This window comes from Mugil cephalus, chromosome 4 (genome assembly GCF_022458985.1).
Source record: "Mugil cephalus isolate CIBA_MC_2020 chromosome 4, CIBA_Mcephalus_1.1, whole genome shotgun sequence".
Lineage (NCBI taxonomy): Eukaryota > Metazoa > Chordata > Actinopteri > Mugiliformes > Mugilidae > Mugil > Mugil cephalus.
This window is the reverse complement of record NC_061773.1, coordinates 6,252,978-6,277,285: the sequence shown is the minus strand read 5'-3', so window position 1 is coordinate 6,277,285 and position 24,308 is coordinate 6,252,978. Positions and strand designations below refer to the sequence as shown.

At 39.7% G+C, this 24,308-nt stretch overlaps 1 protein-coding gene across 1 annotated transcript in view; it reads right to left on the bottom strand.

Annotated features, from left to right (window-relative positions):
• The window catches only part of cfap20dc (CFAP20 domain containing), a 29,151-nt gene extending 5,361 nt beyond the window's left edge, over nucleotides 1-23,790 (bottom strand). The window contains exons 1-16 of the mRNA XM_047582230.1: nucleotides 23,580-23,790; nucleotides 23,366-23,455; nucleotides 22,675-22,768; nucleotides 22,493-22,565; nucleotides 21,488-21,602; nucleotides 21,169-21,316; nucleotides 20,574-20,720; nucleotides 17,708-17,871; nucleotides 17,436-17,559; nucleotides 16,144-16,218; nucleotides 14,835-14,951; nucleotides 14,608-14,742; nucleotides 12,913-13,235; nucleotides 8,050-8,409; nucleotides 6,245-6,484; nucleotides 1,185-1,246 (exon numbers count right to left, since the gene is read on the bottom strand). Of these exons, the coding sequence (XP_047438186.1) occupies nucleotides 1,185-1,246; nucleotides 6,245-6,484; nucleotides 8,050-8,409; nucleotides 12,913-13,235; nucleotides 14,608-14,742; nucleotides 14,835-14,951; nucleotides 16,144-16,218; nucleotides 17,436-17,559; nucleotides 17,708-17,871; nucleotides 20,574-20,720; nucleotides 21,169-21,316; nucleotides 21,488-21,602; nucleotides 22,493-22,565; nucleotides 22,675-22,768; nucleotides 23,366-23,455; nucleotides 23,580-23,600 (2,288 nt within the window). The 5' untranslated portion in view covers nucleotides 23,601-23,790. The remainder of the gene's footprint in view (nucleotides 1-1,184; nucleotides 1,247-6,244; nucleotides 6,485-8,049; nucleotides 8,410-12,912; nucleotides 13,236-14,607; nucleotides 14,743-14,834; nucleotides 14,952-16,143; nucleotides 16,219-17,435; nucleotides 17,560-17,707; nucleotides 17,872-20,573; nucleotides 20,721-21,168; nucleotides 21,317-21,487; nucleotides 21,603-22,492; nucleotides 22,566-22,674; nucleotides 22,769-23,365; nucleotides 23,456-23,579) is intronic.
• Nucleotides 23,791-24,308: the final 518 nt, after the last annotated feature.

Sequence of the window (24,308 nt, the reverse complement as noted above, 5' to 3'; positions counted from 1 at the left end):
TCACTGCAGTCTTGTTCAATGCATGTCAAAGGACATTTTTTAAATGAAGTGTTACAACTTAACTTTTGATTTGCCCACTTTTTCTTATTTTACTTTGTCAAGCTCTGCTTCATTTGGTGGATTTTCCCGGTCGCATTAGGTGTATTCTTTTAAGCACAGTATACGTGTGGAGTTGATATTATACAACACCTTTTCCTTCTTATTCTTTCTCCTCTAGCAATATTATTGAGCCCATCAATGAATAATGCTTTATTTTTGTTTTGTTTTAAACTGTAGGTAGGCAGGAACGAGGAGGAACATAACTCATGGCTGTTTTACACTTTGAAATACTGAAGCTCTTGCTGTGCAGACAGTCTTGTATTGTGATTTTTGAGAACCACAAACCCGACGTCTACTATTAATTAGACAGTGAATAAGAAGCGCCATAAAACATTCACAGTGTTGGATCTGACAAGCACAATAATGAGTGAAAAATAATGTGCAATTGTGAGAATGACAACAGCAGTTTCAGGGAGAAGAAAGGCACAGTTCCTGGCACGCTCTCGGTTGTTTGTACTCATCTGTGAGCGAGATAAGCTCCAGTCTGCATATCTATCTGACAGCTGACATTTAGCCTAAATATTGCAGTCACCGGTAACCATCTGATTGTGACTTTCTGGGCGGGTTTCATGTACATGTAGCAAAATACAAACACAGACTTCAAGGCCTTTTTTTCCTCAGGTAATATATATATATGACATAGTACATCAATGGGGATTGCAATTTTCTGAACTATTATCTTCTATTCACCAAGGTTATTAAAAACCCAGTAGCTAGTACCGAAAGAAATGAGGTTTTTGGAGACAGAGTGCCAGTTCTTTTTAGAGAGAACTACTCACTTTAACAGCCAGACCTGTGCAATAGGCAGGGATATGTATACTGCGTTTTGTGTTACTTTTTTACATTTTTTGTTACCACGGTCTTACATTTAAATTAGTTTGATGGTCTGAAACATTTAAGTGTGACAAATATGCAAAAAAAAAAAAAGAAATCAGCAAACACTTTCTCACAGCACTGTATGTGTTTTTTCTTCTGCTCTCAGACTATGGCCACTTTATGTTACTTGCAGAGCAGATTTCATAATTAATTTACAAAGCTGGAACACATGTGTGTGTGTGTGTGTGGGAGTGACTCATGCTTCTTACCTGGGGTTTGATTGCTGGAGGGTTGTCATTTCCCTCTGATAGTGGTGGCCCTGATTAGCTGGCTAGAACAATAACAGACAAAAGCTCTGGTAGAATGTCACAAAATGTTCAAATTCCACTCACTTCCAAAAACACTGTCATTCAGTTATCAGTTAAACTGCACATTACAAAAGACTGTTTTTAAGGCTCAGGATGGCGTATGTCATGTCATCGTGTTCATCACCATCAGTCTACTAGCTGAACCAAATTGTTTTTGAAATGATGATGTCTTGCAACAGAAGAGTTGTACATTTTTGTGAATCAATATTTCCCTGACTTTACTACTTTGGTTCCATCCTTTAGACTAAGATACAGATCCAAATACTTTTTATTTCTAATATCTATTCATATATTCAACAAATGTATAGGAGACCCACCAGAGAGCTTTGAACTTTATCATCAGGCGACTTACTGAATAATTACTTACTTAATTTATTAATTAATTTAACCTTTCGGCCACTCTGCTGTGAATGTAGTATGAGAAGCATGGTGTCCATAATAATGACTCGGTTGCATAAAGTGCTTGAGATGACACATAAAGAACTTTTCGACAAAGAGAATTTTTCATAATAGCAACAACACAAACACACACACATACACACACACACAAACACAAACGTGCTTCAGTCTTCAGGCCTGTGCTGTCTGTTCAGGTCAGGGCAAAAAGGCCACTGCTATGCAGCGTGCCATGGTAACTGGAAAACAAGTCATGTATGAAAGAGTGTCTGGCAAAAAAAAAAAAAAAAACACAAAGGAAAAATGGAGGAGGCAGCAAGACAGAAAATAGGGGGTGAACAGTGAAGGCTGAACAAACCAGCGTCAGGGAATCCATAAAGTCTATTCAAAAATGTTGATGCTATACAACAATTGTAGGGAAACAATTTAAGTTGTGTTACAATAGTAACTGGAGCCTTTTAAAATGCTAATGGATGCATTCTTTTCAAGCTGTGATTATAATAGACTTTAAATGTAGATTGAATTTGAGGCAGAAGATAGCAATGGTTTTTCCTTTCAACATTTTCACTTGAAAAAAAAAAAAAAACACAAGTGCAGTAGCCTCTCCATCTTGTCAAAGCTAAAGACCATATTATGGCCTCGGGAGGCTTTTTAAGCGTGCTGCCTGTTAAAGGCTATTACATTGCATGACTTTGATGAAGAAGACGTCATGTTGAAGCTATCGTCCAGGCATTGCTCGAGTTAATTTTAGCTATCTGTGTGCTCCCCTGCCTCCTTTATGTAATCCCTTCTTAAAATAAGACAGGACCTAAAATTGCACCCTGAGGAATTCTGCAGGTAATATGGACTGATGATGATGAGTTACCTGCAGGGCAGTGGGGAAAATTCATGGACCCAGGAACTATTTCTGTAATATGTAACTGCAATATTAAACCATTCTTTGGCCATTTAAACTTGGATGAACCACAGTTTCAAAGAGCACCTTGGTTTACAGGTACTCAAAGTACATCTGCTGCTAAAGAACTGCATCATCTCTTGCTGGACCCTACAGCAAAATGTGGTCAGGAAGTTCAATAAAGCAGCGGGGCCTGCCTCAAGTTTGGGAGTCAATGCGATGACTTACCTGACACACTAATTGTTCAGCTGTGCAGCCTCACAGAGAAAAACCCACACACTGGGTATGGCTGAGACTGGGACCTCAGCCCAGTTCAACCTCTCACTGGCTCTTAAAGCTGACATCTATCTCGTTTGTATTTTCTCTTTGGCTGATGCTCAAACATCTTGGCACTCACATATTACAATCCTTCACCTTTGCATTGACCCTTATACATCATGTTATCTCATATTGGAAAGGATCACACCACAATCAGAACTCCTAAACATCTTCCATTATCTCTAAACAACATTGTCTTAGAGTTCTTTTCATGCTTCCAATTACCTTGGCCCTTGTGAATCCAAAACATTCTGGTGATACGACGAAGCTGCACTAACCCTTTTGGCAACGATGTCTAGCCAAATGATGGCCAAAGATTTCAGTGCATCTTATTGTCCTTTTCATTAAGGCAGTTTTCACGAGATGAGTTGTGCTCTCTGGTGGTTGTTTTGCTACATTTTGCTCTGTGCATGCACTTCCTTTTGTTTAACCCCACTGCACATATGCCCTGGCAAACACTGCCTGGGCTCTCTTACATTAGCGAAGCTCAGCCCTCTCACCACTCTTCCTCCAAATAAATTTTTCTCTCCTAACACATATAATATTAATAATTCTCCCTTGATTTGAAGAAATGTCTTGCACTCGGCCTTGCACACCCCTTAAGGAAAACTGCACCAGACTGTTTTATCCTCTCAAAACCTGGCTCTATACCAGCATTCAAATAAAGACATTACTACTGCTGGGTATAACTTGCTAGTCATGACAGGCTAGGCGGCGTAAAGAAGGCGTGCTGATTTCAGTAAAAAGTTGTTTTCCCTTCTTGAGGACAATAACTATGTTTCTTTTTATTTTTATGCTAGGTGGTGCACTCAAATGGTTGGTATTGGTATTTACAGTTTTCCTTGGGAACTTACGTTCAAAACCGTAACAGCAGAACAATGCTGTTATTTTAAAGGGGAAATTAAATGTACATGTATTGGTCCTGGTACTGTGAACTACATCTGAAATAACCTTTGCTAGAGTCAAATATTAAAAAGTTGCTAAAATCAAAGATTTAAGAAGTTTGCTTTTCGTCATTTCCACCAGTCTTGTCTGCTGGGGAGTCGCCATTTTGAAGTGATGAAACAATCACAGGGCTGGTTGGATCCCTCTGAACGCTATTGGAAACGGACAAGGATAAAATGGAACGATCTTGAGCCCAGTATAAATCCTATCGGATATACTTTGGAACTGTTACTGCATGGAAACCGAGCAGTGGTATGCCTAAGCATGGAAGAAGGGGAGAAACCGGTGGTTTGGAGACAAGAGCGTGTTGGCAACACTACCTGGTGTCTATTGTACACGATGTCACTATTTCAGAGCCCTTCTGCTAAACCATTTAATCTACACACTACGTGGTGTTGGATAAATACAGGAATATAATTATAAACGGTGCAAACAATATAACTGTCTTAGTTTTTTTTAGGCATAGTTTTTGTGTGACCGATGCGTACTTGCTCCATCTGCACTAATTACTAGCTAAAGCAAAACCTTTGGTAGTTTAAACTAAGCTGCTGTATTTTCTCCTTATATGCTTACATTTGTCAATAGTGTAATATATTGGTGATAAGAATGGAACTCTATAAAATGCTGTTTACTTAGTTGAATGCTTTATCTCCCCTTTAAATAACCAAAAGCTAAAACTAATAATTATCTACTCTCAATTTCAAGATGTAACTTTGAATTTTGTTATTAAAAAAAAAATAGCTTTACAAAGCTTTCATTGAATAAGGACATGTACTTGATATCTTAACTTTATGTTTAAACTAATTACTGAACATCTCTCTTTAGAGTGCATTAGAGTGCAATGTAACTGACACCAGTCCAGCTGAGCGCTGCTTCTTGTCTATGTCAAAAAAAGGAAAAGAGAAATGCAACCAATGTCTTAGGCCAGAATACTAAAACACATAGGTGGGTGAGGTTTTACTAATTGTGCTTTATCTGTCTTTTTCTTTGTCTGACTTTTGTTTGACCCATTTGTAGATGTAATGGGCGCCGTTCAAAGGAATTAGAATTCTAACATTGCAGTTATACTTCAGTCTCATGTCCGCAGAGAGAATATGTATCAAATCTAGGACCACATACCAATGTGTCTAAAATCTAATTTCACACAATCATTCCATCTATAAGTTGATTCTTTTGTGTTCAACCTTGTAATGCAAGCATAGCACACAATTGTCTGGGGGTGAAGTTCTGCCTGGGCTGGTATAGCAGCTGCAGCAGGGACAACAGCAACAATAGCGTGAATGACAGCAGTGGGGACCACTCGAGTCACGGTATCCAGGGACAAGAAATGGCTTGTCATTTCCAGTCAAGGAGTCCCAGAACAGACAGTGACTGCTCTTGTCTTAGATCCCTTAATAGCCTCTTGTTTCTATCTTTGACAGAAACATATTTTACGTTCTCTCTGTTTGAAGTTTTCTCCGAATCTGTATCTGTATTAATTAGGTTTATGCATGGTCTCTTTTTCCATCTCCCTTCCTTTCTCCTCGTTGGCAAGCATTTTCTTAATTTACTGTTGGTGGTGCTGTTGCCATTCAGTATGTATTTAGAACTGTAAACACTGCAGATGAAAAAAAAAAAAACATGACTTCAGGGCTTGATACAGTCTAATGTAAATCTTGTCCAGTCCCAGTTGAAGACTGAACCTAATGTGTGGTCTAAAGATACATGTTTTTATTGGTGACCGCATCACTGTGTCCTCAAAACGAAACATGACACGATAATCCCTGTGGTAAAACCTCTCTCCATTGTGTGCTGCCTGTTTCCCTGTAAATTAATGGATACCTACACACAGAGAAATGCCAGAAAGGGGAACAGGCCTGTAAGTCGAGCATTTGTAATGATTGTGTTCATCGGGGATCCTACAGTGGACCCAGCAGGGCCAGGCAAGGGAGTGCTCACTCTTTATAAGTGCAACGTGCTTATGCTAATGGACCATAGATCTGAGTGACCTTCAATAGCCAAGAGCAAGCTACACCATCTTTGAATTCTAAAAAGACTTCTGGGGATAATTTCAAATGACCTAAATAATTTTTAGTCACTGGGGGAACTGTGGATATTATGCCAGTGTACTTCTAAAACCTGGAAGAGGCCAATTAATGTGTTTCCATCTCCATAACCTTTTGTGATGCAGAAAACACACTGGAGAAAGAGATGCATTAGCACTTCATGGTGGCGTGAGTCGGGGCTTGAAATGGAAATTAGCAAGAGTGAGGATCAACCGGGGTCAGGAAAAAAAATTCCAAACAGGGGACACAAAGAGAGACAAGCTACTAATGATTGTAAGTGGCAGGAGAGTTGCACATATGCTGCTTGTTAGTAATGACTCAACAATAGAAGATCAAGAGCAGTGAAGGGCGATGGTACAGACCATGGAGACGTGGGTCCAAGTAGAGGTATCGTCACTGCTCATGCTGATGCTGACATTACACTGGTGGATCTGAGATGAACTGAGGCCCGAGGCTCTGCATTCATCTTCCTCGTGCTCTCTTTTTAGGCTTGCCAGCATTCGGAGTTCCTCATCATCATCCTCCTGCATCCGCAGTCTGCCAAGCAGGTGTAAGTCATAATGACTGGAATCAACAGGCTCCGCTGTCTCGTCTTCTTCTTCCTTCAAATGTATCATCCATAAAACAGAGGTTTCATATTTTGGAAGCAATCCAAAATGCAACGCTCTTTACATAGTGACAAACACACAGAGTGGAAATCCACAAAGCTGATGTAACGCTTTGTGCAGTCAACAAAGTAGGGAAAAGGTTATAGTCCCAGACAGAGCTCAAGGCAATGCTGGACATAAGCCATTGTTTGACCCTCTAAGGAAATGTCTTTTCAACAGTGGGTCTATTGATTTAAGCGACCGCTATAGTAACTTGATTTGTCTGACAATGCACAAGGAAGCCTGGTGATGCCCTGGTGGTGAATCAATGGCAGTCAATATACCAGGGCTGCAGGGAGGGAAACAAACTCCTTGTCATATTTCTCTGACAACCTTTCAGTCAAAGCCTTCACTGCATGCTGCCTGCTGGAGTTGGCACAAATCAGCAGTCAGGAGCTGCACTGATGAAGGATGCTGTGATGCCACTCAGCAGTGAGTTGTGTAAATGCAGAAGGCAACAACCAAGTGACAGATCTCCCCTCAGGCCGTGTGATCGCTTCAGTTGACTATCCTCTGATCCTGTTTTTTTTTTTTTTTTTTTCAAACTGTAGCAGGGGGCTACCTCAATTTGTAACAGACCATACATAGTCTGATCCTACAAACCTTTTCACCGGTTCTGCTGTCAAAATGAGCAGCGATCAGACATTTCTACGGGCAAATAAAGGCACCTAGACATAAGTAATACCATCAGAGTTTTGAATGAGCTACAGATTTTGCCACAAGGCATCCATAAACCACTCCACACATCTCAGCGAAAGATGAATCTAATTTTAACAGCAAATTGTAAGAAGTGACTCAAGTCAAGCCTTTGAAGACTTTGACATTCACTGCAAAGAAGCACTTTGAAATGAAATTTAATCAAACTAATGTTCATTTAACCATGCTTCATTGATCAATTTTAAAGGAACATATAAACATTCACTCTCATTATAATTCTGCTATGCTCTCCACCAACTCCTGACAAACACGTCTGGATCTTTGATACAGCCTGCCAGGTGTTCAACTTTTTTGTTCTTGTCTCTTCATAACTTCGTCTGTCTGATGCTCGGTGATGGACAAACAGTGTACGGTGGACTCATCAAAGCATTTTTGGTGGATATAGTTTCCTACAGGGATTGTTGAGAGTGGCTCAGATTATAAACTAAATTTACTGGGCATGAAACCAAAGAAGTTATAAAGCCCGGCGGAGCAGCGATGTTAATTCTCCTTGAGCACTCCCTTTGATTTCAGACAATAATTTGATTAAAATTGAAAAAAAAGTTAATGGTGATGCTGAATCTTGAAATAAAACCAGCATGTTCATTACACATATATCAGACATTTTCTTGGTCATGCTTGTTTTTTATAGATAAGTTTGACACCTGAAGGAGCATGTTTTCCTTCTATGTGTGGACACAGCAAGTGTTCCACAGTAAAGGTAATTATGGGAGGTGTCCAAACAACACACGCAAATTTTGAGCAGAAATTTCTAAATAATAGTCATTAATTCATTATGTCAGTAAGAACTTGAAGAGCCCTACCTTGTGCTGCTGCGAGTCACCCAGTTTAACTTCCTGCAGGTACCTCCTACAAAGTGATACACTGCTGTTCGGATTCAGCAGCCGGTTCACTTCCCCTGACCCCCTTAGACCAAACTTGTGTTCCTGCCTGTCAGGTGAGAGGCAGCGTGTGGGAACCATCCCTGTCGGTTCAGTTCTCCCGGCGGATGCATTCTGCAAACTGATGTTAGGTGGACTGAGCTCTTCTGGTGACGTTTGGTTGGCGTTAGAAGATGCAGGCGGCCCCTCAGCTTCAACACCCGAAGTTGGATCAAGCGTTCTGGTTGTGGCCTGGGTTGACCGACTAGTGTTTTGATGCTGGAAGATGGCGCAGCCCTTATCCTGAAGAACACAAGGACACCATGAGCAACATTTTTAAAATCTTTCAAGGGCGAGGTCAGGACGTAAGCATACACGGTAGTTTCAGATATTAGTTTCAGATATTAGTTTAACATCCTTAATGTGCTATTCCTCGATAATGACTGCTTTGTAAATAACAGAGGAGGCAGTCACCAGAGACGATCAAGTGTTGGTGGAGGCTTAGCTTTGAATTAACGTGATGACATTCTCTTTCAATCTGCTAATCTGTCCCACCTTCAGATTCATATTTAACTCTCAGTGTCGCAATTTAAAATCTGTCGGCTTTACCACTGACTTTATGTAAGACACTGCATATACTAAAATGAGTCTTTTGAATGTTACCCCTTTTAGCTTGGAGGATGAGCCTGTTTTTTGCAACAGTAATAATTTTGCATTTGCATTTTTTCCATTTTTCTGTAGCAGTGAAACTATTAAACATGTAAAATATTTTTTCATATAAGTTTAAAAACACACACACACACACACACACACACAACAACTGGATCTACTTTATTCAACCATTGTTGTATGCACCAAGGTCATGCCAGCATCAGGTGTAAATGACTAACCAGAAAAGTAAGACTAGGACACCGTGTACTCAGCTATTAGAAGATACCGCACACATAATGTTCGTGGACACAGCATGAGTGATTATGCTTAAGAGATGGTGGAAATTTTCCCTGTACGTATCGACACATCTTCGTTCACTGTGAAACTGGGTCAGTCAGGATTCATTGCAGCTGATGGGAAACAAGTTGCCACCATCTACAAAGAAAATAAGCTACAAAGTTCTATTCAAGACCACAGTGGCTGAAAAGCCTTGTATTCAAAACTTGGATTTTTGGTGGACCTTCACTTTAATTTTTCCGCATTACAAGATAAACACACTGACAGCGTCAAGAACAATGAACCATCAGTAGATTTAATATCTGAACTTGAGAAATGCATCAGGTTTGATTTATGTTTTCATAAACCCAATTGAATTTAAAAATTTAAAACAAAAGATATTGTAATACTGTGCCCTTTCTCTTTTCACACCAGCCTTTCACACCAGACATTATAATACAGCCATTGTTTCTCATGAATGAAACTGCTTCCAGGTTTCCTTGGAACTTCAAGATTTTCCATCTTTCTAGTCTTTCATTTCGCTCTCTTTCGCTCACATGAAATGAACACACTTAAACTCAGCCTGCTGATACTTATACATTTCAGAATAGTTCATACACTACATTTTATTGCTATGTTTTTCCTTCAATATTTCTGTGTGTTTAAGAACAAATGCTTGGTCAAAAGAACTGCATGATACTGACGCAACGCCTTGAAAGATGATTTTGCTCCAAAATGAGAAATGAGCAACCTGTCATAAATGAATCAACATCAGGCTAAGCGGTGTCAGATATTAAGTGAGAACAGTCTCACTTCTGCCATGGTCGCAGGTCATGACAGCTGAGTAAGCTAAAGCGCTGCCTATTTATTAAGCGAGTTAAAGAGGATCCTTAGCCCCAACAATCCAAACTCCTATATTGACTCATGTGAAAGGGTGCTACCGGGCATGTAACTGTTTAGAAAAACATCCTCTACGCTAAACACCTAATCTGAGGCCAGTTTTCGTGAAATTACAAACGTGCGAGCCAAGAGGCGACTTGCAACGTTGTTATTTCTGATGCTTCTAACTCACCGAAAGTGTCACCACATTATTTCAGCGTCTTTTTGTTCCATTACATTATTACAGTGTATGTACCCGAAAACGGCCAAATCTTCGCGGTTAAGCACATTTACGTTTATATGAAAAAGAAGCCTTTTTCCTCCCTTATATTTTTCTTCGTAAGATAAGAAAACACAATATTCTACTGAGCCTTGAAATTGTATTACAGCAGGTTTTCCTGTTCAGCGGGATATCAAGGCACACATCACATGGATGCACAAAACAAAATAGCAGGTAGTAAGCCATATACATGATGGAACATAATGTGACATGAGTCATCCCAGCTTCTCTCCCAAATGTGTTTCATGACAATGAGGTGAGATTTCTTACAAGCTAACATACTGAATCTCTCCCATTATGTGCACATTTCATCATCTAATGTGTGATGCAAGTGAACATCTACAGCATATGTAATCTTGTTTAGCCTGATGTCGGCTAATGTCCTTTAAATCCCCTTATGAAAAACACTCTGACGCCTCATTCACAGCTGGTTAACTAACCAACAATCCTCAGTAATGTCACATATGTAAGTAAAACAGTGAAAGGTTTATTCATATTAATGTTAAACATTGGCAAATGAGTCAGCGTTGCAAATAAGTTGTAATCAAGCTAAATTGAATATTTGAAAGAGGCTGCAGATGCTCTTAAGTCCAGTACGGTTTCAGAGTTACTCGTGCCAACACTGTATATGGTTTGCAGCTTTGTACAACACATTGTTCCATCACCTTGTTCCATCAGCCATCATAAAAAAAAATCAATCACAGAAAAACATTTCACCATACTCTAGCCAGTTGCAGAGTGCTTTATACCTGAAAAAGTTGTGATTATCCATTATATGACATTTTTGGACAACTCACACGGAATAGCCCTCGTTGTGTCCATTTAAAAAAACAGGTTTTTCTATGGATTTAACAAAGTCTGTTCTCCTCTGGAGAATAAAAGTCACTTTGAAAATTACTGGAAAACACAAAAAATGTTTTTGATGTGAAACCAGAAAACATTAAAAAGAAATGTTCATCTTCCTACGCTGATTTAAAAGTGTAACTGGTTACTCAGCCTCTTCTTTATCCTCTAAACCTAGTTCGTACTGGGTGAAAGCTGTATTCATCCAAAGAGGAGTTTTTCTTAAAACATCACCTTAGACGGTGTTGTTTTCATTTTGCTATTTTATTGTTGTGTGTATTAATTTACTCTCAAGCTCAGCTTTTAAATACAGAACTTCAGCGGCTAGTCCTAATAAAGAGCGTTTTTTTTTTTTACATGTTAATGTTGAAAAAAGAAAGTTTAACAATAATAACTTACATGAATATAGACATTAAATGCATGGTTATTAACATGGTTATTTAATTAGATGGTCGTGTGTTTAAACACATTCCCGATACAGACAGCAGGGCACAGCAGTTCTTTTGAAACAAAAAAAAAAGAAAGAAAGAAAAGAAATAATGATAGAAAGAAAACAAACCACACATAATATTGTACTACTCATATATTCCTATGATAGTGTTTGTTTCTCTTGAAATGTTCTGATAGACTCTTCATTAGGCCAGCGTGTGAAATCAATGAAAAGGCTACACGATCATTTGATTACACAGAGCGAAAAAAGCCTGCCTCTAACAATCTCTGTGCATGCGTGAGTGCGTAAGCGTGCGCATGAACGTGTCGTGTGATTTCACCGCACTTACAAAGCAACACTTGTATCGGTCACTGCCTCTTCTTCCTTTGTTTCTTTTTCTTGTTCTGTGACGTCGCACCAGGCACGGCTGCTAATAATACGCTCTAATAATATAAATCATATTGTTTTGTGACAGAACAAAGGGAAGTGGCAACAAAGGAAACTGAATAGGCTGTGTACTTTCAGTGGAGATGAATCCAAACCAACAGGTAACGCAAAGTCTAAAGAAAAATGTCAAATCCGAATAGAGCTTCATAGATGAAAAAGGTTATGTCTGTAGTTTACAAAGGTCACCGCAAATAGATTCACTTCTTTCAAACCAGACTCCTTTATATTGATTTTCTAATAAGGTCTCCCTGGTTTCTGGGAAGTGAAAATGCACAACTGCGCATGCAGCATTAACTTAACCAAATCCTGAAATTTAACATTTAGTGTTTCAGTGATGACCACCAGAACCTGTATTTAGTATTTAGGCAAACTAATCCTCCGCACAAGAAAATGAGGTTCTTAACTCTGAATTATCCAACCTATTACAAAGTTTTAAATAAAAAATTTAAATAAGTAAAAGCAATTAGCATTTCTTTGAAGATAGTTTTTGAATAATCACACTTCAACAGCTTCATTTCACTGCTCAGCATAAAGAAAACGCCTATTCTTTATTGCAAGCCTCAGAGTCATTAAATGATCCGATGATAAATAACCCCGGCGACCTTTGAAGTGAAAGTATACTGCTTATTGTGAAATGTGCAATGTGAAACAATACACTTCAAAATATAAAATATAATCTGTATACTGCAATCAAATTAAAGTAAATCTAATTTAATCAAATGAAACCGAATCAAATGAAACTGTGGGTATATTGTAAATTAGGCTATACTGAATTCTTTGACAATAAATTAGGCCGCTATAGTAAAAAACATTGCACTCGAAAAACAGACCCAATACTAAATCTGGTCTTTGTTAAAGCTAGAAGTGGATGTGATAGTGGATGTAATACAATGCAGCTAATTTTCTGCTTCTTCTTGATCATTAGTGTCCTAGCAACATAAGAGCACTTCAAATGTGTGCGCATTCAAATTACAGTGTGCTCGTGTCTCTGCTAACATACCTCATCACTTTCACTGCCAATAAAGTCATCTTCAGGCTGAGCATCATACCGCCTCCCACGTTTGCTCTGAATCCGATCATCTCCCGTCTCCATCTTCTCCTGGTCACCCTGGCCTCGACCCCGTTTGGGTGAGTGAGGCTGGGACGAGAAAGTGAACACCTCCTCTCGCAGAGTGAGCTGGGGCTCAGACTCCTCATTACTCTCCCAGCTGCTTCGGACCCGCGGGTCAGAAGATAAACCTGGCCGGATCGAGCCGAGTCCAGCCTCTGCTGGTGTGGGAGTGACTCCTGAACTTTCCTTGGCAAGACTGCTGCAACTCTCATCTAAAATAAAAGATACAACAAGATGAAAGTGATACAGTTTCACCCCTGTTGCACATGAATGTTATAAAGAGTTTGGGCTACTGAGTACACAATTCCAAAATAAGGCTTTCGAAACACACATGGAGGACACACATGGTGTGTAATTACACCGAGTAATAAATCCCTTTTAAATGTTTTTTTTTTTTTTCAATCATGTGGCTAATGTCATTCTAAGTTCATTTGATTACACGCACATAAAAATTCATAATAACAATAAGCAAGGTTGTAATTAATTTCACTGCTTGCCAAAAGTGAGCATTAATTTATCCTACACTGACATGTTTGTAGGTTTCATTAATGGCCCTGTTATGCTAATACCTTAATGAGAATATAAACATAAACATAATCAGTAGTAAGAAAACCCGTTTACTGCTAAGTCGTCAATCACCGAATGACAACTTCATCCAAATATCCTGAGCAAGCAATCTAACGTAGCAACCTACATATTTTCCAAGCGAAATTGTTTTCTGCTCTGGTCATTTGGTTTAGAAATAGAGAATCTTACAGCACCATTAAAAGGTTGGGCGTCGTCTTCCTTGGTGTGTATTCAAGAAGGTAAAAGCCTTTTCAGCCTTAAATAAAAGTTGCGTCAATTTGTGTCTTGGAGCAGGAAACACTAAATCCTTATAGTCCAGGATAAGGGTCAAGATCAGGGAAAGAGGCACCTAAATCTGAATGAGTGAGCACATTTGAACCTCTCGACAGTATAATCACTTTCTCTAATTACCCACTGTGTGGCAAACCCTGGGCCCAGGAGATGTCCCTCTGACTTTTATTTAATGTGCCACATTACCATTAATGAACTAACTACTTTCCATCTGTGGGCAGGGCTGCAGCAAAGGAGCTTACTGCTGTGGAGAAACATCCATAATTGAGCTTTCAGAGCACATGCACTCATTTTTGCGCAGACAATATGAGTGTAGGTGCGTGAGCACGTGTGTGCATGTTCTAATGATGGGGGGGGAGAGCTCATGGGCTGGACTGATGGGAGGTCCTGCAAGTGGTCTTGATATGGGTTATACGAAATTAAAAAAGAGAACAAAAGTGCATATGCGGTGCAGGATGAAGCTCATTAAAATTCATGCGTTACGTTCAAGTGGACCAATTTACAAATTGAAAGTAAGAATAGGTATTTTTCTCAAGTATAAAAGAGCTGCTTATGCAATCAGAACATAGAAAGTAGACATCACTCAACGAACAGTTAATTCTCTTTTGTCTTGGTCTGCTATCGCCTGCCGCCTTTTCCAACCAGAGTCTGGAAGAGAACATGTCGTCCTGCCGTGGCGTCCTGTTATCCTGAACCCTTTCCACACACAGCTAACGCGAGGCTCACCTGCTGCTAGGTGCTCTGACTTTTCTGTCAGGGTCAGAGGCTGCTGTCTGCTTTGTTGCCCACACAGTGGAGGGGTTTGCTTCTCCCTGCTCTTGCTCGTATTTCTGAGGTCACCGGGAATGCCACCTGGAGGGGCTGTTAACCAAAATTAAACACACTATGATATTAAAACCAAGCCACATTTGACACCGCTGAACATAATACGATACGAAGTGCACACGACTTACCAGATGAGGCTTTCCTGTCTCTTCCTGCGCTGAGGACCCGTAGCTTCTTAGATCCCTGTTTCTCGGACGCTCTTTTTTGGGGGGGGTGGGGTTGCAAACTGGCAGATGCTCCCAGTACTTTCAACATTAGAAAAGCGTCATAACGAAAAAACATTCAAACAACAATGCTATTAAAGCTTGCCAGAAGCATATCTGTGAACTGATTATGCACCGTGAAAATCCCTATTAATGAAGGCATTTCAGTAACTGAGCTTCTTACATTCATTCAGTGCAAAAAGAATATATCCAGCTACATTATGTTCAGCTGAATTAAGGAATTTTAATCATCCAGTTTTTTGCATTCAGTCATGCTCAATGGATGGTGTATTACCAACCATAAAATCTCTTATTAGGTGCTTGGGGAAACATACTCTGTAGAAGAAGAAAGGCTTTTATTTTGTTGGTTTGTTGGTTCATACAGTATGTAAGGCTTTCGCTGATGCACCGGACTTGGAAGAACAGCATAGACAGAATAATTACCTACACTCTTAAAGCCAAGATGAACTGGAGAATAGGACATTGTGCACTTGCACATTCTATTCATATTTCAGGAAAAGTAGCAGAACTATTCCAAAGTCCTAAGGCATACAGGTATTGAGACAGCGTTAGCTAGACATGATAGTGTTTTGGTCCTCTATTTATAGATAGAGCTCAAAAATATAAAGGAACACTGGAAAGACATCAGATCTTAATGGGAAAAAAAACATATTGGATATCTATATTATCATGTACTGGCTAACGTCATAGTAATGAAAGGATGCCGAATCGGACGGAAATGAAAATCATAAAGAGGGCTGATTTCGAAGACACCTCAAAAAGTAAAAAAAAAAAAAATGATGTGGTAGGGCAGACCATTTTGCTGAAATTTAATTATAGCAACTCAGAATGGTACTCAGCGGCCTGTACGGCCACCAGTTGCTTGAATGCATGCATCCCTTACAATTTCGGGAGATGCTCCTAATAAGATGACAGATGGTGATGTGGGGCATCTCCTTCTTAGATCTGGACCTAATGTCCCGGAGGAACTCTATTGGATTAAGGCCAGGCGAGTGTGTGGGGGGCAGTCAATGGTATCAATACCCTAATCTTCCAGGAATTGCCTGCATACTCTTGTCTCATAACGCTGGGCATTGTTATGTGTACTTGAAGGAACCTAGGACCCACTGCACAAGGGTAGGGTCCAAGGATATCCTGATACCTAATGTCAGCCAGGGTGTCATTGTTGAGCCTTTAGAGGTCTGTGTGTCCCTCTACAGATTTATAGTCATACTGGCAGCAACAATCTCCATGGCCTCTCCAAACTCTTTCATGTCTGTCACAGTGCTCAGGTTGAACCTGCTCTCATCTGTGAAAAACACGGGGTGTCAGTGGCGGATATGCCAATTGTTTAAAGTGTTCCATGGCAATTGCAAAATGCCAATCAAGCTCCATGTTGCCAGGCAGTGAGCACAAGTCCCACAAAAGGACATCGGGCCCTCAAGCCACCCTCACGAAGTCTTTTTCTATTAGTTTGGTCAGAGACATTCACCCCAGTGGCCTACTTGAGGTCATGTTGTAGGGCTCTGGCAATGCTCAACCTGTTACTCCATGCACAGAGGAGCAGATACCGGTCGTGTGGATGGATCACATCTGGACAAGATCTACTCGAGCCGCCTCCTCCGACAGGCCACAAAGATCCGTAGGGACCCCACTCACCCAGGACACCCAGGACACCTTATCAGCAGCCTCTCCTCAAGTAGTCTCAGAGTCATGTGGGCCCACACCAACAGACTGAAGCAGAGCTTTTTCTCCACCAGCTGGTTTCTTCTTAACCAGTACAATTCACTTTATCGAAATTTCAGAATTACCACTTATATTTTGCAAATAATTGGTAATGGAAACACAGCTGATGGCACGTATTGATGTGCCATCCTGGAGGGGTTGGACTTCTGTCCAGGTATTGCCTCGTGCTACCAGTAGTGACACTAACCATAGGCAAATACAAAGTATGGAAAGAATGTCAGTGGCCTCCAATGGTATATTATGGTTTGTGGCTGTGCGTGGTGAAACCGGTTAATAAAAGTAGATTTTCCACAGAACCGTTCCTTCCAGCACATGTCAGTTTGTTTTACGATCCCCTGATCAGTTAATAGGTATTTTTCACTGCATTCCAACAGGTACAAGGTGAAACAACTTCACGCACTGAGCTACACAATACTATTTATTTGCTTTGTTGGCAAATGAGAAAAAGCGGTACTTCAACTGTGTACTGCATTTAAAAAAAAAAAAAAAAAAAGATTTCAAAAAATAAAAACAACATGGGATCGCCTCGGTTCAACTTCTTTTTCTGTGTGGATGAATATTTGACAAAAGAACTACACTTCTGTTGAAAACATCTCATATTATTCCCCATCTTTTCTTTGTCCCATCCATCTGCATTGACAATTTCAAATTCTCTAACCTTTGTCTCACAGATGTAATAGTTTCTTTTGTGTTTATTTTCTGAGCACTTATATTCCCATACAAATATAACATGACTTAGACGCAGCCATTGACAGAGAACACAGCACATTTAAATGACACTATGCACTCTGTAAAATGTACCTCCATGGACAACGTTGGAAGGTTCTCGTGATATATTCTCACTCAGGTATGAATTGTTCGGACCTTCTGTAACCTTTTGCTTTATCCTGCTGGACATGAATCCCTGTGGGACACAGCCAAAAAAAAAAGGTTCCTACAGGTCAAGTTCAAAGACAACATATTCTGTTTTGTACCCACTGTAATTTTCAAATTTCCCACAAACTAAAAATCATTCAGAGCAATACAAGTGTTTGTTGGAACCATTAACTCACCGTATTGTTAATATGGTCATCAGTTGTATCTGAGATTGCACTGCTTTTTCTTTCTGTTTGGGGACAAGGTCCTGGAGCTCTGGAGCCCGAGGGTGCGTGTAAAACACCCTGAGGCCTGGTTCTCCGATAACTCACTGGTCTGGCAGTTGCAGAGTGATCAGAAACTGTAGAACCAAAGAAATTAACAGTACTCACTGACTGCCATTGACTTGTACCTTTAGGATTTTTTAAAAAATCTCTTGCAGCCACATGATGGCCTTTCAGTGGGAGGACCACAGACCAAACCATTTCTAAAGTTTGCTGCTGGATTCTTTCTCTGCCCCTTCTAGCACGGAAAGTAATTCCACAAATACACATTCCATATAGTTTACAGATAAAAGACATGATGGTTAATGGCACATCAGCAGTGAAGGGTCAGGCTGCTTGACTGATTGGACTGCACAACTCCCCACCACCTCAGGGGTAGAGGGATTTAACTTAGTTTGGCTATTGCGTTTAATTTCTTAATATAATTTCAGTATTTCTTTTTGTGTTTTTCACAATTAATTAATACCTTTGTTTGGAGAAGATTTTTGGGTTTTGTTTAATTAGATGTTACTTGTTAGTGTAGTGTGTGTCTATGTGGTCTGATCAGCCACCATATATGTGCCCCACTACTTTAATTTTGGTAGGTCTGTAGTTTGTTTCAGTTTATTTTTTTTCAGTTACAGCCTTAGTTATTCTGTTGAGTTGACCTCTTTTATGGGCCTAGAACCGTCATTCATTTTTTTTTTTTTTTTTGTAAAATAATTCTTTTTGCCTTTTGGTCAAATAAAACTCCTTCTCTTTAAACCGCTTCACTATCCTCATGCTTTGGCCAGCTCAGTCTCTACCACTATACATGAGACATATGTCTACAGTTATTAGTCCCTTCCTCTTATTTGTTCTTGCTCTCAGTCACTTTTACTTTAAGACTATATATCTTTGTGCAAGTTTGTTTTTAAGTTTAGTCAATTATATCGAGGACTTGTCTTGGACCATTCCTTCATAAATCCGTTATATTCTTCCTGAATGCCAGAGACAGATTTTGTAGAACCAGTTACAGTCGTTAACTATTCTGCCATACTCCAACTAGCTGTTGGTGCTGTTGCTCACCTCTTCAGCATTAAGAAGTCAAATTAATCCCAAAGAAAAATAAAAAAAAAACAGTATGAGATGTCACCACAGACAACAGCTTTAAAACTCAGATATGGTGCTAAATACATTGAGATTTACCTTATGCTCATAGGCTTAATCAGCATTGCGTGGACTTGTGTTGGCAGGGGCTTGACTGTAATGGACATTAATATGTAAAAGTCCTTCAATCCAGCTTTAATCTAACATTCCGTTCCATTTCATCCTGTGAAAATAATGGGCTGCAGTGGGAGTTGGTATGTCGAAAACCTGACCCTGCTGTATCTGTGCCAGGGCTCATCAGAACTACCTTGACTGACGCTAACAGCAAAATACACTTTCTGTCTGATCCTCATCAGAGCAGAGAGCAAACAATTCCACTCCGCAAAACACACATGATTGACAAGATGATAGACGGGGCTTAGTTGGAATGAACTGAGGGAAAAAGAGGGAATCACACTTCTGTGATACATCAGCTTCAGTATACTTATTTAAAACCGCAAAAGCACATAAAATAAGGAATAAAATGAGATAAACCCGCAAAAGCTGGTAAACAAAAAAATTTAGATGCATGAAAATTTACTGACCTTGAGAACAACAAAATGTCTTTGAGATCAGGGCTTGTTTGTTGCTGCATGACAAAAACTGCTGGAGCTTACTTTTAACAGTTTCTGACAGATTGGGTACTGAAGCAACAACATTAACCATGCAACTTCGTCACAGTTTAAATTGGATGCCTACTTTAATAGCAATCGCTTTAATTATGATTATGAACGTTATGCTAATAATGCAGATGCTAATTATGAAAAGATATTCTCGCGTGTGGTTACTGCTCTCTTCCGTGGGCATTGCTGTTTGACTCAACATGACTTAGACAGCTGTCAGAACAAATAAATAAGCGCTGATAAAGAAGGCCACAAAGGCGGCAGAACCAGATTACTGGTGCATGTCTATTTTATATGAGGAGATAATTGAAGCTCCTTGTGCACAGGTGAGGCGCAAATGAACACAAAACTGAAGACCGCAGGAATTTCATACTTGGAAAAGCGATAATAATCGCTGTGTCTTAGTAAAGCAGTTCTCTACGTGCAACCATTTTGGCACCATTTTCTGTTTTTTGGTGTAAATGAGTTATTTCATGGGTAGACTCTGGCGTCTGGTGTCTTGTGCTCTATATGTATAAATGGACATCTGTTGCACACCACCGCTGAAGTACTCACAGAACAACACATTCTCTATGAACTCGATATGATGCATTAAATGTAGACAGCCAAGCAAAGTATGCTGACCCTCTGAAAATTACATTAACCCTGGGTATTTTGCTGCTATACAGCCCCATTCTCTTCAGTGAGAGCTCTCCAGAGGTTTTTAAATCTGGCTGCAGGGATTTCACTCACAACAGGGTTGTCGAGTTCAGGCACTGATGGTGAAGATAAGGCCTTGTCTTTCTTTGTACACTCCAATTCATCCCGGAAGTGTTCACTAGGATTGAACTTAAGTCATTTGGAGAAGAATTAGATTTCTATCCACCAAACACGGAAAGCTGCTTTCTTTACAAACCTGGCTTTGTGCATGTTGAAGGGTGCAAAGATGAAAGGCCCAAAAACGTGAGAGGAAAAGGTTCCACTTTAGGCCATATAAAATCAATTCTTGTACGTTCCAATAGATGATACTATAATAACAATTCAGAATTGTCTAATTTGATCTTACCTACCACAGCCAGGGCTAAGAAGGCCAGTCCTCATATCCGCCTTCCGTAAGTTTTCCATGTTCAAGACTTGAGTAACTTGGCTCACGTCTGGTGGGTACTGGCAACTGCGAGGTATAAAGTCCACGAGACCAGCTCCACCGAGAGACATATCTAGATGAAAAATGGGAACAAAGTCAGATTAATATTAGCTACAGTATTAGCAAAAGTGCATTATAACGGCATACAAGAGACAGACCAAGCAACCTAAGAATACACACTGATAGAGCTGTTTCCTGATAGGTAGAGTTAAGTGTGCACTTGACGGCCAGTAATGTGCAGCTGTTATCACTGCTGAGCCATATCTGCCTAGAACAAAATCTACCAATTCTCAGCCAACCATAACAGAAAACAGCCAACTGTTTGTCTCTTTATCTCTCCAATCACATACACACAGTTTCACATAAACCCACAAAAAAAAATCTGCTTAAAGAGAAGACCACCGACTTTCTTCAGTGGCAAGCACTTAGCTACAGTATCTCTTTAATAACGACATTCAGAGCAGAATTTATAGCGCGCTGATAGGATTCCACCATTTGCAATCAAAAACCAATTCCATTACCATCATCTGATATTCCTGTAGGCTCCATTTTCATAGTGAAGACTCTCCGAATTTTACAAGTAGCGAATAATGTGATGCCATCCAGGGTCAGAAATCCTTTGAACAGTTCTCCAGTCAGTGATACAAGGTCAATGCATAAAGTAGACCACTGAGACAACAGACACAAAATGAGTTTGTAGTTAAAAGGATACCGCATCAATACAGCTGGACACCTAGTGTGAAACACAACAGACCACGATAAAAGGTATATATCTAAAAAATAAAAATAAAAAAAGGGAAAAACGGAAGGGAAAAGGGAATAACTGACTGTAATACTCACAATGTTGCGCTTCAACCCTGCAAGAGGTATCTTTGCATGCAACAGTGTCGCAGACAACTCTTTATGCACTGTTGATAAGTAAAGTCTTCTTTTTTGGTGCTCAGAATCAGTGATCCTGTGAATAACATGGAAAAGAACATGAATGATCAAAAGGCGACACGAAAAAAGTCCTGACCAGAGAAAGCCACAAGGTTTTTTGGTCTACAGTTGTCAAAGGTGTTTTCACTTTATTCATGAAACCGGCTATCATTACAAGGGCATTAATATAGCGTGCAAGTAAAGCAATATGTGTACAGCAAATAGCACAGCTTGTGTTTGTAATAAAGTCTAACATGATGTCAATTCACACATTACAAGTCCTGAACTCAATAAAGACTCCGTAGAGACATTTAATGTTAACATAAACTGTATTTTATGGACGGTACAGCACTGGGGACTAGATGAAGGATTATCAGTATATGCAGACTGGACAGCATTAAACAAACAAAGCCACAACCTGCATGGAAACGAACCAACAGAACTTGACATTAACATTGTTCTAAATTTTAATAATGCGGTTTATTATGAATCTACAGTGCCTGACAGGATAAAAGCCTTATTTGCAGCAAACTGTTTAACAATGCTTTAACAATAAATGGTTATTTGAGCTGTTACATAACTGTCATTGCTGAAATGATGCACTTAATCTTTCAAGTGGCTCAAGAGGGTTCGTGCTAGATGCAAACAAGCCGTCTTGTGTACAGTTTCCAACAGGAATGCGCTGCCGCTCCATTTATCACTTTCTGTTTTATACTGTATGTGACTAAAAAAATAGACTTTTATTATTTTACTGTAACTGTTATTTTGCTCCATCAAAGATATTAGTCCTTACTTTATCAGTCAAAACCTTGAAGTAAATTTATTTTATCAAGACACTTAATAGTGCACAATACTGCAAAATGTTGATCAAGATGAGGTATCACTATAAATTACACAACGCCATACAACCTTGACTCTTCTACTTACACAAGTTCAGTAGAAAAATCATTGAACTGAGGAATATTCACTTGAAGGACCAGAAATCTTTGGAGAAGCCCAACTACAAAAAACAAAACAAAACAAAAAACACAGTGAAATGCTATTAACACGAGGACATAAAACCAAATAAAGGTTTTAAATGGATGTATGAAAGTATGATAGTGACTTACGAGACATTTTTCCATTTTCTGGAATTTGCATCTTGACTGTCTGGCTGCTTCCCTCCAGGCAGTAAACGAAGCCTTTCACTTCTTTATTATACTCCTAAGGCAGAAAATAATTCAGAGGAGGCCTTGCTAACTCCCTCACTGACTACGAATGGCTTGGTGTACTTGTGGTGTAACTGCTCTCAGAGATGGCGAATGTTGTTTTTTTTTTTCTTTTTATGCGAGCCCATCTAGGAGGTTTGAGCTGTAAAGTCCGCGTGTCAAGAAGAGCTCAGATTGTAAAAACTGTATAGTGTGCAGCGTTGCTTGGCATCCACACATATAAAAGGAACGATTTTTGTCACTTCTCTCTGCAATTGATTTAGACTTTTTTACAATGTGAGCTCTCGCATTGTCTTAAATTATGATCTGAAATTTTCAGATGGCAAACAACTCATCGGCTCCAAGGCTGTAACCAGGATAGTAATGGGAAACTGAACAATACGAAATGCGTTTTGAGGCAAGGCAATTTATAAGCCCTGCTTCATTCAGGGCTGTGATAACAGCTGATATGTTGTGGACTGAATTAAACTTCATATGCATACACCCCCAGGCCCTGTGGTGCTAACCTTCTGTAAAGGACACAGTGGCCAGTCAAATTTAAGTGTAAAATAGCAATAGTGCGTTCAGTTAAAAAAAAAAAAAAAAAACTCACTTTACGTATGGCTGACGGCCCTCCACATAGTTTCCATTTAGCAACAGGGTCTTTGCCCTGTCCACTGAAGATCTCAACCACAGCTCCACCCTATAAAAACACAATTACTCTCCAATTATAGCCTTTAGTTAATGTTATTAATAAAGTCCCTCGTGCTACATCGGGTTTAACCTATATACCCGAAGAATGATCGTACTTTTTAAAATAAACCTACCTGATAATTGTTCCTGAACATGTTGTGACGTCAACGGTGAAGCCTAATAAGTTGCCTTTTCACTCAGATAAAATATATTTCGACCACAATTCATCTGCTACATTATCTGGACGCTTTAAACGCGATGCGCTAAAAAGTAGTTTTTTTTTTCGTTGCGTATTTTTACGGAACAGAGAAGAGATTGACTTGAAGGTGTAAACAGGACACCAGTTTGGCTAACGTGTCTCCATGGTTACCAGACGCCATTGTCGCAACCTGCTGCCGTTAGGTTAGATTCCAAAGCTCGCGCGACCCGTGGGTCGTCCTCTTCCGTGTTTACGTGGAGCGTAACCACAAGCTAACCTTAACCTGTGGTGTGTTTTGTCCGTCTCTAACACGACACCAGACCCCCAACACACACACACTAAAATATTATCTGAACAATGCAAGAACAATTGACTTGTAAGTGTAATTGTTTGCATGTACATGTGTTTGTCCATGACAATAAATATGAGATGCGTTGTCAGTACTAATTTATCTGACAGTACATTTCAGTTTAGTGAATAGACCCTGAAATACAGACCCCTAGATCCCTAGAAGTGGAATGCAACCATCATTATCACCCGGCTTTCTAATGATGGTTGCATTCCACTTTTTATTCTTTGCTTTTTATGCATGCTGCTGTACTGTTATGGTTTACTGGGACACTTAATGGATTCAAATTATAATTAACACACATGTGCTTCCGGA